Raw genomic sequence first — 16,291 nt, 5'->3', positions numbered from 1 at the left:
ATGGGAAAATGTTTTTTGTTTGCTTCTACAGTTGATGACAGTTTCAGTAATGCTGTATGTTGACCACATTTAGGGAAAAAATGGAAACTGAGTGTAATAGAAGAACCTCTCAGATAGAAGCCCAGTTTCAGGCTGACTGTCAGAAAGTCACTGAGAGATATGAACACGCCCTGCGGAGTCTGGAGGCGCACTACCGCCAACAGCTGAAGGAGCTCCTGGACCAGCAATGTGAGGAGAGGTCCCAGTGGGAGTTCGAGAAGGACGAGCTCACCCAGGAGTGTGCGGAAGCCCAGGAACAGCTCAGAGAGACTCTGCAGAGGGAGAAAGCAACCTCTTTGGTCCTCACCCAGGAGAGAGAGATGCTGGAGAAAACATACAAGGAGCATTTGAATAGTATGGTTGTTGAGAGAGAGCAGCTGCTACAGGACCTGGAAGATCTGAGAAACGTGTCTGCAAGTCAGCAAAGTCTCCTGTCCAACCAGATACTTGAGCTGAAGAGCAGTCACGGAAGAGAGCTGAAGGACCGTGAGCAGGTCCCGGGCCAGGCAGGCACCTCAGAGCAGCTGGCCAGCCAGAGGCTTGAACGGCTGCAAAGGGAACATGACCAGGAGACGCAGGAAATGATGTCCAAGCTTCTGGTCCTGGAGAGTGTCCACAGAGCAACCTGTGAGAAAGCAGATCGAGAGAGGGCTGAGATGAGCACAGAAATCTCCAGGCTCCAGAATAAAATCAAGGAGATGGAGCAGGTGGTGTCTCCTCCCTCCAGGCTTCAGAATAGCTGTCAGGTGATAGGAGGGGAGGAGGCAGAAGAAAATGGCGCCATGTCCCTGCTTCAGCAAGGAGAACAGCTGTTGGAAGAGAATGGAGATGTTCTCTTAAGCCTGCAAAGAGCCCATGAACGAGCCGTGAAGGAAAACGTGAAAATGGCAGCTGAAATTTCTAGGTTGCAGCAGAGGCTGCAAAAATTAGAACCAGAGTCAATAATGTCCTCTTGTTTCGATGAACCAGCTACTGGGCTCTTTGGAAACTCAGTGGAACAAACAGAGCCATTTTTACAGCCAAACCGAATCAAACAAGCAGAAGGTGGAACGACGCAGCGTATTCTCAGTGACCTACAAGGCGACGAGGTCCGTGACCTCGAAAGTACAGGGGCGAGCTCTGGTCAGAGACAGGTCAGAGTAGAGGAGTCTGAAGCATCACTAGAGAGTTTTTCCGAGCTCGGAAATAGTGAGGAGACCAGAACTGAAACCTGGGACCTGAAGAACCAGGTCGGCCAGCTTCGGGAACAGTTAATGATCTTACGTGCAGACTGCGATCGAGCGTCTGAAAAGAAGCAGGACCTACTGTTTGATGTTTCTGTGCTAAAAAAAAAACTGAAGATGCTTGAAAGACTTCCTGAAGCTTCCTCCAAGTATAAACTGTTATACGAAGATGCCAGTAGAGAAAATGAATGTCTTCAGGAAGAGCTGAGGATGATGGAGACACGCTACGACGAAGCACTGGAAAGTAACAAAGAGCTCACTTCAGAAATGTTCAGATTACAGGATGAGCTAAAGAAGGTTGAAGAAATGACTGACACATTCCTTAGCCTGGAAAAGAGTTACAATGAGATCAAAAGAGAAAACAAGGAACTGAATGTTCTGGTTTTGAGACTTCAAGGCAAGATTGAGAAGCTCCGAGAAAGAACAGCACTGCAGTGTGACTGCTTCTCCTTATGGGAAGCCCATTTGGATAATCTGGAAGTCGGACCTGATGAAAAGGTCTTTGAACGAAACCAAACACTGGATGAGCATGTACCAAATGTTATGAGTGTGCACCATATTATAGAAGAACATTTGTATCAAGAAAACCAGTACCTAGAACAGGAGAATACACAGCTCTTAGAGAAAGTAAAAGCACATGAAATTGCCTGGCTACATGGAACACTCCAGACACATCGAGACAAGCCTGGAGCACAGAACCGAGTTATACTGGAGGAAAACACTGCTCTCCTCGGCCTTCAAGACAAGCATTTTCAGCACCAGGCCACCATCGCAGAGTTAGAACGGGAGAAAAAAAAGCTGCAGGAGCTGACTAGAAAGTTGAGGGAAAGAGTCACTGCTTTAGTCAAGCAAAAAGATGTACCTTCTCAAGGAGAAAAGGAGGAAGAGCTGAAGGCAATGATGCATGACCTGCAAATCACATGCAGTGAGATGCAACAGAAAGTTGAGCTTCTGAGGTAATGTATGTACCTTCTACACTTCACGGAGCCTCACAGAGCACCTCACCAGATCTAACTTCTGCTGCTTGCTGTGCCTAGAGAAACTAACCTGTTAGTCTTCAAAAAGAGAGCGGTACTTTAGACTCCCTTCTGCTTCTGTGTTATATTAACAAGTAGAATAACCCAGCCTAGGAGGCACTCCTTCCTCTATAGGAAATAAATGTTGTTCATTTGGGGGTGAAAGTTTATAATGGAGAGTGTTCGCTGTTTAACCATGTGCGTCATCATGTATGTCGTCTTTAACTCTTTTCTAGCACTTCATTCGGATGGACAGACTTTTTTCCTTTGGCTAAATGTTATTTTCTCATTTTGATGAAACAAGTTGTATGAGGATGAATGCCTTTTGTGTATTATTAACTCACTTGGTAGACAAGAACTCTCTTCTTATACTAATATGGGGAAAAATGTGTTTCATGGCTTATGGTTTGTCACTTACATCACTTAAAGTGCATGCTGATATTCTATAGATATTGGAAATTCACCTTAGAACATACAATTTTTTGAGGAGCTGTCAGATTTTAATGTGCTGAAAGAACAGAGACAAATATACTAATTTGAACTACTGCTCACTTGACTTTATAAAATATGATAGCAATAATCTTCTAACAAATTTGGTTCAAAAAAATTGTAGAATTTACATCATGTCTGAAATATCTTAATGATACGGGAAAAAAACAAAATAATTCTAGGTTTAGTCTTTCCTCTTTTTATTTTAGACCGTTCTTAGTTCCAAAAATCATAATGAGATGAAAGAAATTAGAAGGTAACCATTAGTGTACATATTTTGATATGTCCCTTTCATTTATGTAGTGAATTTTCTTTCTCTAGGTACCTTGGGGTTTAAAACTAAAGCTCATACAGCTTTGTGATACAGCTTTTGTCTTTGAGGAGCAGGCAGGACTTGAGACTGAAATACAGAGTTACTTGCCCAAAGCAGTATGAGAAAGTCAGCAAGTAGGATGGGTACTGAGTCTCTTTTCTGTCTCAGTACTTAAGTGTTTTAGTCACACTTCCCTAATGTCTTTTAGTAAAATTCTTACTTCCCAAAAGAAATGAGTCAGTCTGTCATAGCTTGATTTCCAAGCATGAAGAGACTACTAATTTAGGCTTTTCTTTTTAACTGGTATGGAATATGGGTTTAATTGGAAGTTACTAGAAAGTGTTTTCCAAAGATGCCAGATGATGGCCTTTTTATAACTATTTTTTAAAAATCTCTGTACTGCAGATATGAATCTGAGAAGCTTCAAGAGGAAAATTCTATTTTGAGAAATGAAATTACTACTTTAAATGAAGAAGACAGCATTTCTAACCTGAAATTAGGGAAATTAAGTGGATCTCAGGAAGAAATGTGGTAAGATGTATACTTAAATATCCTAAAGGCATTTTTGCAAGGACTAAAACTGTTGTACTTCAGTGTTTAAAGCCTAACTCTTAAGTTATATTTTCATTGTCCCTTTAGGCAAAAAATAGAAACTGTACAACAGGAAAAAGCTGCAGTTCAGAAAATGGTTGAAAATTTAAAGAAACAGGTAAGAGGTATTTCTCAATGTTTCCTGATTCTAAAATTTTCTTTTCTTTAACAATAATGGTAAGGTTGTAATTCTGAGTTTCAAAATGGAAACTTACCTCATGCTAATTCTAAATTCAGTTTCTATTTTTTGAAAATATATTTATTATTTTCAAAATGTGTATGCATTATTTCTAGACTCTGGGTGTTTAATACAAGCTGTATAATCAGTGGAAATGGGGAGATGATAATCTCTAAACCAAACTTATGAAAAACTAGCTCTATCCCTTATGTGTTTGGTCCATTCTCTTTTTTTAATTGGTGGGAAATCGCTTTACAATTTTGTGTTGGTTTTTGACATACAGCAACATGACATAAAAAGGAGCAAATCTGAGTCAGTTGTAGCGAGGTGGATGAACCTAGAGCCTCTTATACAGAGTGAAGTCAGAAAGAGAAAGACAAATGTTGTGCATTAACACATATATATGGAATCTAGAAAAATGGTACTGATGAACTTAGTAGAGAATGGACTTGTAGATACAGCAGGAGAAGGTGAGGGTGTGATGAACTGAGAAAATAGCATTGACATATATACACTATTATGTGTAAAACAGATAGTTAGTGGGAAGTTGCTAAATAACAGGGACCCAGCTTTGTACTCTGTGATGACCTAGAGATATGGGATAGCAGGAGGGTTCCCTGTTATTTATCAACTTCCCACTATCTGTTTTACACATAATAGTGTATATATGTCAATGCTATTTTCTCAGTTCATCACACCCTCACCTTCTCCTGCTGTATCTACAAGTCCATTCTCTACTAAGTTCATCAGTACCATTTTTCTAGATTCCATATATATGTGTTAATGCACAACATTTGTCTTTCTCTTTCTGACTTCACTCTGTATGAGAGGCTCTAGGTTCATCCACCTCGCTACAACTGACTCAGATTTGCTCCTTTTTATGTCAGAGTTATATTCCATTGTGTAAATGTCACAGCTTCTTTATCCATTCATCTGTCAGTGGACATCCAGGTTGCTTCCATGGCTATTGTAAAGTGCTGCTGTGAACATTGGGATACATGTGTCTTTGAGAATGGTGGTTTTCTCAGGATATATGCCCAATAGTGGGATTGCTAGGTCATATGGTAGATTTAGTCTTTTAAGGAATCTCCATACTATGTTCCATAATGGCTGTATCAGTTTATATTCCCACCAACAGTGCATAAGGGTTCCCCTTTCTCTACATCCTCTCCAGAATTTATTGTTTGTATATTTTTTGATGATGACCATTCTGACTGGTGTGAGGTGATAACTCATTGTAGTTTTGATTTGCATTTGTAATAATGAGTGATGTTGAGCATCTTTTCATGTGTTTATTAGCCATCTGTGTGTCTTCTTTGGAGAAATGTCTGTTTAGGGCTTTTGCCCATTTTTTTTATTGGGCTTTCTGATTTTTTTTTATTTATTTTTCTGATATTAAGCTATATGAGTTGCTTATATATTTTGGAGATTAACCCTTTGTCAGTTGCTTCATTTGCAATTATTTTCTCCCATTCTGAGGGTTGTCTTTTCATCTTGTTTATAGTTTCCTTTGCCGTGCAAAGGCTTTTAAGTTTTATTAGGTCCCATTTATTTACTTTTGTTTTTATTTCCATTAATCTAGGAGGTGAGTCAGAGAGAATTTTGCTGTGATTTATGTCAAAGAATGTACTGCCTGTGTTTTCCTCTCAGAGTTTTATAGTTTCTGGCCTTACATTTAAGTCTAATCCATTTTGAGTGTACTTTTGTATATGGCGTTAGGAAGTGTTCTAATTTCATTCTTTTACATGTAGCTGTCCAATTTTCCCAGCACCACTTATTGAAGAGGCTGTCTTCTCTCCATTGTATATTCTTGACTCCTTTTTCAAAGATAAGATGCCCATAGGTGCTTGGGTTTATTTCTGGGCTTTCTATCTTGTTCCATTGGTCTATATATCTGTTTTTGTGCCAGTATTATACTGTCTCAATGACTGCAGCTCCTCATGTGGTTCTCATTTAGGTTAGCCCCTTCCTCTTCCTTCAGCATGATTAAAAGCAGTAGGTTAAGAATAGAATTTTACAGATATAGAATACTAGTTAGTCCATGTGTATTTTCACAGAATTATGATTTAATTTAGATAGTGTGTGCCATTCAATGCCCAATTTGTATAGTCTCAACAATGTGCAATTGTGTGAAGAAAGGCCATTTGAGAATCAGTCTGAAACAGTCAAAAGACAAGGACATCCTGGGAAAAGAGTATTTTTAGCATTTGAAATGGACAAGGTGTTAACATCCAAAATATATTTTGTACTCTTACAAATTGCAAAACCCAATTGCAAATGGATAATTGATATGAATGGTAAAGTCAGAAAACAGAGCACATATAGAAAGAAAGTTAGCCTCATTATTCATTAGGGAAGGGCAAATTAAATGTTTCCTTTTTTTGCATATCAGATCAGTAAAAATTAAAGATTGATCTCGTCTAGTATTAAAAGGGAGTGAGAAAATGAATATACTTATACATTGTTGATAGGACTATAAGTTGGTAGTGCTATGAAGAACACATTTTGGGGATGTCAATCATAACAATAATATATGTGCATACCTTCTAACCCAGTAGCCCCACTTCCAAAAATGAGATGCTGAATACAAAATGCCACTGTGTATAAATGAATTTTCCAAAAGATTGTTTTTTCATCAGTATGAGAATGGATAAATGCAGTATGGAATGTCTTGCGACATGGAATACCTCACAGGCACATAAAAATATAGCATATGGCAGTTTCTGAATGCACTGATTTGGAAAGATAAGAGTCTATAAGATATTATAAGTGGAGAAAGCAGAGTATCCAAACATCTGAAATTATGCAAATTTTCGATCTAAAGAAGAAAAACACTATATGTATATGTGTCTGTGAAAGTGAAAGTCACTCAGTCATGTCCGACTCTTTGCAACCCCGTGGACTGTACAGTTCATGGAATTCTCCAGGCCAGAATACTGAAGTGGGTAGCCTTTGCCCTCTCCAGGGGATCTTCCCAACCCAGGGATCGAACCCAGGTCTCCTGCATTGCAGACAGATTCTTTACCAACTGAGCTATCAGAGAAGCCCTCATATGGGTTTGTATATGCATTGAAAACAATCTGGAGGGGGATGCATCCAGCTGTAAACAGTGGCTATTCCTGTTGAGTGGGATTGGACAAGAGTGTCTAATTGACTTTGTAATAATGAGTATGTATTGTTTCTGCTATTAAATGTGTATGTGTGTGTATATATATATATAAACTTTATCTACATAGAGAGGGTAAAACAACTAATCTCTAAATAAGCTTTTTTAGCAGAAGTAGGATAACAAATTTTAAACACTTGTTTCAATTTTAATTAGATTTCAGAATTAAAAACCAAAAACCAACAGTTGGATTTGGAAAATATGGAGCTTAGCCAAAAGAATTCTCAGAATCAGAAAGAGCTGCAAGAACTTAATCAATGTCTGGCAGAAATGCTAAGCCAGAAGGACAAAGAGCCAGGACACAGTGCATGTGAGGAATGGGAACAAGAAAAGTCTAATCTCAAAGAAGAACTGGAACACTGTAAATTGCAGGTATGGTCTACAGCTACTCTTTAGCCTTTCTGGAGGAAATCCCAATTAAAAAAAGAAATGCTTACATTTAATTTCTTATACATTTAAGTTCTAATAATTAAAACAGTATAGTGTTGGCACATGAGTAGAGAGATGAATAGAAAGTCTAGAACTAGACCCAGGTACAAATGAAAACTTAGTATATGACAAAGATGGCTTCTCGAATCACTGGGGTACAGGTGGACTTTTTAATAAGTGGTGCCCGGACAACTCAGTAGACATTCAGAATTAAAGTCAAAAGACAGCTCATAAACTGGGGGAAAAAATATTTGCATCCCATACCACAAAGAGTGGGGCTAACATTCCTACTATGTAAAGAACTCTTAAAAACCAAAGAACTTAGGATCAAAATCTGATAGCAAAATGGGAAAAATGCATGAACAAAATAGTCACACACAAAGAAAAAGATAAAAATGGCTCTCAAACCTATGAAAAAATATTCAAAGTTACTCAGAATTAGAGAAATGCAAATAAAGCAACACTGATATCTCATTTCTCACCTATGAGATTGGCAACAATTTAAAAATATAACAACATATTCTATTGGCAAAAGTTTGGAAAAACAGGCACTTTCATACATTGCTGGTGGAATATAAACTAGTACTATATTTCTGGAAGGAAATTTGACAATATCTAACAAAATTCTATATGTACTTACTTTTATGCTAGCAGTCTTACTTCTAGGAATTTACCCTAAAGATATTTCTCCAAAAATATGAAAATTCACATGCACAGGGTTGGTTATTCATTGCAGCATTGTTTGTAACTGCAGAATATTGGAAACAGCCTAGATGTCCACACATAGAGTTGTTGGATAAATGTGATGCAGTCACACCATGGAGTAGTATTATACAGGTTTTAAAAAAAGAAAAAGAATGAGTACGAAAGATCTCTTGGTATGAAATTATTTCCAGGACATACTGGAAATAGGTGAAAAAGGAAAAGCTGAAAAGCATATCTAAGCGTCTCTCTAGTATTTCTCCAACCATGTAAGAAAGAAGGGGATATTAGACACTACACATGTATTTGTGTAAAAGAAATACAGAATTTTTGGAAAAGAAATACAGGAATGATAAACCAGGTAACTAAAGAGATGCTTCCGTATAGGGGGCAAATGGGAAAGGAATGCAAGAGAGGAATGGGAATGTGATCGCAGGGATGAGGAAGGCAGTGACACTTCTGAGAACCTTTTCATATAGTCTGATGCTTAGAACCATAGTCATGTTCACATACTCTTCACATATCCCCTCAAATAAACAAGCAAAACCAATCCAGAAAAGAAAGATCAGGGGAGGGGGGAACTAAATGGAACACAAACACTAACAAATGAACCTAACAGTATTATGAGTGGATAACATAACCATGATGTGGAAGAAAAGAAGTAATTTAGAAATTAGTATTTTGACTGTACATGGTAAGGTTAAGACAAAAGGAAGTGAACATAAATGCTACAGTAGTCACTAAATGTGTTTCTCATGTGGGTGTATGTTAGTGATTCTGGAACTACTCTCTGTATACCAGAATTGAAGAAATAAATAAATATATTGTAGATAGTAAGAACTGAGTTTCTCATTTTGGGACAAGGAGGTTGGAAGTGGGGAAACTAGGAAGGCTAAAATGAACCTTCTGATGTTGGATTGGAATTTGAGTTAATAGAACAAACTCATTATTTGTTTAGTATATAGGCAGATACAGAAATGTAGATGTGTGTATATGAATGGAGCACCCAAATATTGGTTTCTGAACACTGTTCTCCTATGTGAGAAACCCGGGCTTCTTGGAGAGATGATTGATCTTAAGGCTGGTGAAGGGTCAATTCAAGATAAGCCTGGAACATCTCATGGTGCCAGAAAGAAAAAGGTGCCCCGAAAAAAAATGGGGCATGTCAAAAGGACAGGACACAACCTGAAGAAACTCCTAATGGCCAAAGCTGAAATAATTTGATCAACAAAATAAAGCATAGCACAAAATAAGCATAATTATAAAATACAGAATAAAATGAATATCTATAGGTCCATATGTTATAATGGAATAGGTTAATAAAGGTGAGAGAAATAACATCGTCCTTACAATAGAATTCCAATTAATAAATGTAGAAGGAAGGAAGGAAATAGCAAGTCTTCATTAGGCAAATACCAAAGTAGTAATTGTTGTCGATAAAATCCACTGATAGACACTAAAATTAATAAGCAAACGCTTAAGGAAAAACAGTTTGCATCGTCTCAAAGCATCTGCATGCAGAGAAAGATAGTAACTTTCCAGTGGAGAATCTTCAAATGCAAACTAAAGAAATCATGTTTATACCATTTTAGTGGAAAGTTTTTTAAAAGATAGTTTTGGTTAGTTCCATTGAGTATAAGGACAATTTATCTTAAAACAGTGTGTCATTGAGTATGTACTAATTTTTCCTTAATGCTGCCCTTTATGACCTTATTAAGTTTCCCTGGGCTAAATGAGTATGTTATTTTGACTTTTTAATTTTTTTCTTAGTCTTCCTCTTTAGTGTCTTCTTTGGAGGCAGAACTTTCTGAAGTTAAAATACAGACTCACATTGTGGAACAGGAAAACCTCCTTCTTAAAGATGAATTGGAGAAAATTAAACAAGTAAGACTATATGCAGCTTACATGGGGGCAAGGAGATATGTGTGGGAGTCATAGAATAACATGTACCAGATTGTCTTTTTTTTTTTTTTGGCATTGAGAGTCTCTTTTACTGAATCCTGTTAGCTAGCTTCTTGCTTAGTGACGTTCAGGGCTTGCAATACAAGTCTAATTTATAAGAGCTCCTATCACTAATTCTCCAAATGTTGTTCTAGTTATATAACTTATGTGTGTTGTAGGCTGACATTCTATTAATATTACTATAAATGAATCTCAGCCACTTCAGTTTAAGAAATTTGTTGCTGTACCTTCGCCCAGCCAGGTGTTAAGGTAATATAAATTTGCCTAAAACACTGGTGACTTTCTTGCTAATAACTTTAATAACTATTCACTCAGATTTGTGAGACCCAGGCTCTCCCTTTTTCTCATAGTGAGTTTGAGGCATTTATCTTGGGCAGAAGAATAGATTCTAGAGCATTATGAGGGATGTGGTCTCACCTATGAATTTGGCTTTAAAAAACATATTTCAAAGTTTCAAGCAAAAACCTAATTTTAAGTATAATTTTAAGTCCACCTTAAAATTTATTTGCTGAACACTGTCCAATTTATTCTTTATTCTGAACTTTTCAGTGAGTACATGAATTTCTCAGTTTATGCAATCTTGATATATAATAGGAGAATTTAGTTTTTCCATTTTATTTGTTTCACCGAAGGATTACCTTAATACCATGATATCTTTAGATTATAAAATCCTCTTGTATCTATCCAACCTATGAGCATAAAGGTGTCCTTCTCTGAATGCTGAAATAGAGTCTGTACCACTGGGCATGTTATGTTTGCATTGATCCCTAGTTGACACCCATAAGTCTTGATTTCCTAATAAGATTGTAGACTCGGAATGCGTGTCTCTTCCAGTGCCTAATAGAGTGCAGGTACCTAATAGGTGCTTTATAAGAACGTTTTCCAGTCAGATGTTGCTGTGGAAGGTATAGCTGTCCTGCCATGGCAGAGGCTTGTGGTCCATATAAACACTCCAGTTAAAAGGCCCTTCTGTGTTGTATAAGTATTCCAGGACTGTTATTACCAAATCTATCCTAATTAACTTGGGCATACTTTTCTCCTTTTTCTTTTTCTGTTGTTCAGCCTTTCAGATGATAATGATGGATCCCATGTCCGAGCATGGGAAATGTATGTGCTGTGATTTTGCCAAGCTAGGGATCAAAAGAAAAGGAGCAGAGCTGAGAGTAAAGCAGCATGATCAGGACCTCATTTGGGCACATTTTTCTTGCATGTGAGCCCTTTTGCTTTTGGTAGGAAGTTGTTCATGATCCCTGGACTCTTGGATCACAGGAGTAGGATGGTGTCAGCCCATTGTTGCTGCCATACAGAAAGCACATGCTGCTCTGTATGACATCATAATTTCTTGTTCACAAAACAGTTTTGTTTGTATTATCTATTGCACTGAAAAGAAACATGAATAGTATCAGCAGTAGTCACATGACAGTCTGTAGACATCCAAAATGGTACCAGGCTTTGTGAGGGTCTGGGGATAGGGAGGCAAGATAGTGAGTAAAGGAGGAAAGTCCTTTATTAACCAATGCCCAGGTACATAGATTTTCCTTCATCTTTCTGACTTGTTTAGATTTGTAAATTATGTTGAATTTGTTGCCAGTTGAAGACAAGAGTCAATCCTTAACGTCTGTTTTGTTATACTATTCCAAAAGACCTTCAGGTAAAATGTTAAAGGTGGCCATAAAATCATGACAGTAAATAACTGAAAATTGAAAGCCAGGTGAAGCAGGGGGAAATAGAAAACATATAAACTCTAAAAGTGTAAGAAACAATCAGTCTCTTTAAGGCAGCGTTTGTGGGGGGTGGAGACTGCTCCCGCACACCAAGATGTTTAGCAGTATCTGGGGTCACATTTGGTTTCCACACTGGGTATACGAGGCAGGGAGTTGTGCTACTGGAATCTAATAGGTAATGCCTGGGATGTTGTCAGCCATCCTACAGTGCATAGGACAGTCCCCCATGACAAGGAATTACCTGGCCCTGAGGGTCAGTAGTGCTAAAGTTGGTGATGAAAAGGAACAAAAAGTTTTTGGTTTATCGTGATTCCATAAAATGCAGAGAAAGAAGCAAGTATGTCCATACCGGCAACATTTTCCTAAGCCAGTCAATTTAAGCATCTCCCAAAGTGAAGGGTATGTAAAATGAGCTGAAAAAGACTGATTGATTTATCTTTAAACTTGCCTTTGTGTTGGTTGATACATTATATGTGGTTGATGCCAATTCTGTATTCTTGATTGAAAAAAGATTTTTGTTCTAGTTAAAAAAGAATGAGGAAAATGTTTTGTCATATGTACCCAAGTTAAATTGATGACAGAATGGCAATATGTTATTTATTTTATCCTGAAGGTAAAACAGAAGGCTGGGACCATTACTTAACAATGTCTGGTAGATTTTGCCTGAGCAGACATTTAGGCAGTCAATTGGAGAATTGAGAGAAGCAGGGAACATTTTTGTCAAAGTTAATTATAGTCCCCTGGAGTTTATATGTCCTTGGAAATAGATAGGGAAATGGCAGCAGCCATGAAAATGTCCTGTCTATAAATACATTCATGAGATGTGATGGGTGGGCTCATTTGTTTATCCCTTGCAGCTCTGCAGATGTCCTGATCTCTCTGACTTCCAGCAAAAAATTTCTAGTATTCTAAGCCACAATGAAAAACTGCTGAAAGAAAAGGAAGCTCTAAGTGAAGAATTAAATATCTGTGTTGATAAGGTAATAAAAATAAGACTTTACCATCATCATATGGTATGTACCATAATGAACATTTCTCTAATGCCAGTGGCATATGGGCCCATTGTGTTAGCCTAAAAGTCTCCTGGAACAGCATTTTGCTGGCATTTTGTGACCTTAGAGCTCCTGAAGCCATTAGTTTTTTTCTTTTATTGAAGTATAGTTGATTTACAATACTGTGTTAGTTTCATGTATACAACAAAGTGATTTGGCTGTGTGTGTGTGTACTTCTTTTTTTGGATTCTTTTCCATTATAGATTATTACAACATATTGAATATAATTCCCTGTGCTATATAGTAAATCCTCATTTATTTTATATATAGTGGTGTGTATCTGTTAGTCCCATACTCCTAATTTATCCCCCCCCCCCACTCTTCCCTTTCAGTAACCATGTGTTTTCTATGTGTGACTCTGTTTCTGTTTTGTAGTAATAAGTTCATTTGTATTATTTTTTTAGATTTCACATATAAGTGATATCATGTAGTATTTGTCTTTGTCTGACTTACTTCACCTGGTATGATAATCTCTTGACCCATCCCTGTTGCAGCAAATGGCATTATTTCATTTTTTTATGGCTGAGTAATATACCATGGTATATATGTATACCACATGTGTATTTATAATCCATAAAAATTTTAGGATTATTTGTTCTAGTTCTGTGTGAAAAAGTCATCAATAATTTGATAGGGATTACATTGAATCTATAGATTGCTGAGGCCATGATTTTAACAGGAGTCTAGTTGTTTAATATATATATTATTAAATACAGTAATATAAAGATTGTCTCATTTTAATAATTATTGCTAAATATGTATTACTTAAATATATCACTAGCTTACTTACATATAATATGAATATTATGAATATAATATATATATGACTATAATATGAATTTAATAATGAGAAATTAACAATCTGAAACCCATTACATAGTCACTGTTTTTCCTACTATATTTTCCCTGCCAAGTCCAGAAACACTGCTTTTGTTACGTCTGCCTTAATAGGCACTGTATTCCTATTGTGGCACATTCTTGGGATTTCTAATTGCCTTCCAGCCCTTCATGTCTCACCCACAAAACATGAGGCAATGAGAAAGAAAAATGGAAATCCCCAAAGAAAAGAGACTCTTCAAAATTAAAGTAGAAAAGAGAGTCAAGGAAACGTTTGTCTTTTACCGTGCCCCAATCCACTGTGTAAAGAGATGGTATTTGATCTTCTCGGTGTAAATGGAGGCATATGAGTTGAGGCTAGACATGTTTACAAAAATGCTGTTACCTCTTTTCTTTTCCTGAAACAGTTGGCAAAATCAAGTCTTTTAGAGCACAGAATTGCTACTATGAAGCAAGAACAGAAGTCTTGGGAACACCAGAGTGAAAGCTTAAAGTCACAACTAGTGGCTTCACAGGAAAAGGTAGGTGGACAGTTCTTGTTTCATCCACATAGTTAATTTTTTCCTATATCTTTTTTTTTTTATATATCTTCCAGCAGAACTCCAGGAAACAACGTTCTAAGTGGATGTGATCTAAAAGGGCTCATAATGATTCAATTTAACTAATATTTGACACATGTTACAGTATAATAAAATAATTTGAACAGTGTTTTCCCCAAAGTTCATTATTATGAATTAATCATGAGATTATCTCATCACTGTGAGATTACTTATTTATGAAAGCTTAAGAATAGTGCCCCAAAATGACTTCTTATTTCTAATTTAGAATTAGGATTTCTAAGGCAGGTTCATGCCCTATTATAGTTAAAGATATCTATTGACATACCATTTATCAATTTAATTTTGAAAAATTGAAATATAAATGATATTAGCATGGAGTAGGGTTCTACAAAGATAAGGTTTTATTTTAAACTGAGAGGTCCTTTGCAAAACAACATGACAGTCTAAAATGTAATTTCTACAAAATTCAGTAAAATTATCTATTGTTATGCCAGCTGGTACTGCCTGGTTCTGTAAGATATCAGTTGGTAATATACCAGATGACTGGACCAGCAATACCTTGCTCAAGGTATATTTCATTATTCTCTTAAATGTAATATAACATCCTGTAAAGATACATAATATCCTGGTTTGCCCTGAGCAACTGAAAAGAGCTGGATATAGTAAGTAAAAACAGAAGGGACTTTGGAGTTCTTTGTCTTAGTTCATTCATACATGCAGATGCTATAGGTGAGACCATGAAGATTTGTCATTTGTTCTCCTGACATAGGTTCAGAACTTAGAAGACACCCTTCAGAATGTAAACCTACAAATGTCCCGAATTAAATCTGATCTACGGGTGACTCAGCAGGAAAAGGAGGCTTTAAAGCAAGAAGTGATGTCTCTACACAAGCAACTTCAGAATGCCAATGACAAGGTAATTTCTTTTCTTTATTGAGGTATAACTTTATATAGTAAAATGCACACAGTTCAGTTTATAACTTACTTTTACACATATATATGTATCTATATATAAATGTGTATTTTACCTAGAGATGCGTGTATGTATGTTTGTGTTTGTGTAACCACCTCCTAGCTCAAAATAAAGAACATTTCCAGCACGCAGTAGGCTGTCTTGTGTCCTCTTCAGTTGACAACCCCAAGGGAACGACTTTACCTTCTGCCCCCATAGGTTAGGGATGCTTGTTTCTGAACTTCACATAAGTGGAACCATAGTGACAAGGTAATTTTTTATATTGTGCAAATCAAAAGACCATGGGTAAAAACATTTTGATATTATAGCAAGTGTCTCATATCACAATGCTGCTTCATCTGTTTGCAAATAAATTAAGAACAGTATATGTAGACAGCATATTAAAAAGCAGAGACATTACTTTGCCAACAAAGGTCTGTCTAGTCAAGGCTGTGGTTTTTCCAGTAGTCATGTATGGATGTGAGAGTTGGACTATCAAGAAAGCTGAGCACCGAAGAATTGATGCTTTTGAACTGTGGTGTTGGAGGAGACTCTTGAGAGTCCCTTGGACTGCGAGGAGATCCAAAACCAGTCCATCCTAAAGGAGATCAGTCTTGAATATTCATTGGAAGAACTGATGCTGAAGCTGAAACTCCTAATACTTTGGCCACCTGATGCAAAGAGTTGTCTCATTGGAAAAAGACCCTGATGCTGGGAAAGATTGAAGGCAGGACAAGGGGATGACAGAGGATGAGATGGTTGGATGGCATCACCGACTCAAAGGACATGAGTTTGAGTAGACTCCAGGAGTTGGTGATGGACAGGGAGGCCTGGTGTGCTGCAGTCCATGGGGTCGCAAAGAATCAGACATGACTAAGCGACTGAACTGAATTGATGTATGTCAGCCTTGGGTAGATGTTAAGATTTTGTCCTACCATAAAAATTGGTGCTAAATTCAGCTACTTTATCTCTTGCTGATACTTTTTTTTAACTGTGGTTTTTAAAAAAAAATAATAGATGTTTCCATTTTAAAAAATGACTTTTGGGCTGAAATTTTT

At 37.0% G+C, this 16,291-nt stretch overlaps 1 protein-coding gene across 9 annotated transcripts in view; it reads left to right on the top strand.

Annotated features, from left to right (window-relative positions):
* NIN (ninein) overlaps positions 1 to 16,291 on the top strand; it is a 101,566-nt gene that overhangs the window by 67,549 nt on the left and 17,726 nt on the right. For all 9 annotated transcript variants that reach the window (XM_070469109.1, XM_070469110.1, XM_070469108.1 and 6 more), the window contains 8 exons: positions 74 to 2,218; positions 3,486 to 3,611; positions 3,720 to 3,789; positions 7,172 to 7,387; positions 9,917 to 10,030; positions 12,690 to 12,812; positions 14,129 to 14,242; positions 15,051 to 15,197. In XM_070469109.1, coding sequence (XP_070325210.1) covers positions 74 to 2,218; positions 3,486 to 3,611; positions 3,720 to 3,789; positions 7,172 to 7,387; positions 9,917 to 10,030; positions 12,690 to 12,812; positions 14,129 to 14,242; positions 15,051 to 15,197 — 3,055 coding nt within the window. The remainder of the gene's footprint in view (positions 1 to 73; positions 2,219 to 3,485; positions 3,612 to 3,719; positions 3,790 to 7,171; positions 7,388 to 9,916; positions 10,031 to 12,689; positions 12,813 to 14,128; positions 14,243 to 15,050; positions 15,198 to 16,291) is intronic.

Source organism: Odocoileus virginianus, chromosome 6 (assembly GCF_023699985.2).
Source record: "Odocoileus virginianus isolate 20LAN1187 ecotype Illinois chromosome 6, Ovbor_1.2, whole genome shotgun sequence".
Lineage (NCBI taxonomy): Eukaryota > Metazoa > Chordata > Mammalia > Artiodactyla > Cervidae > Odocoileus > Odocoileus virginianus.
Note: the sequence above shows the minus strand (reverse complement) of the source record. Positions and strands in the feature narration are given on the sequence as shown.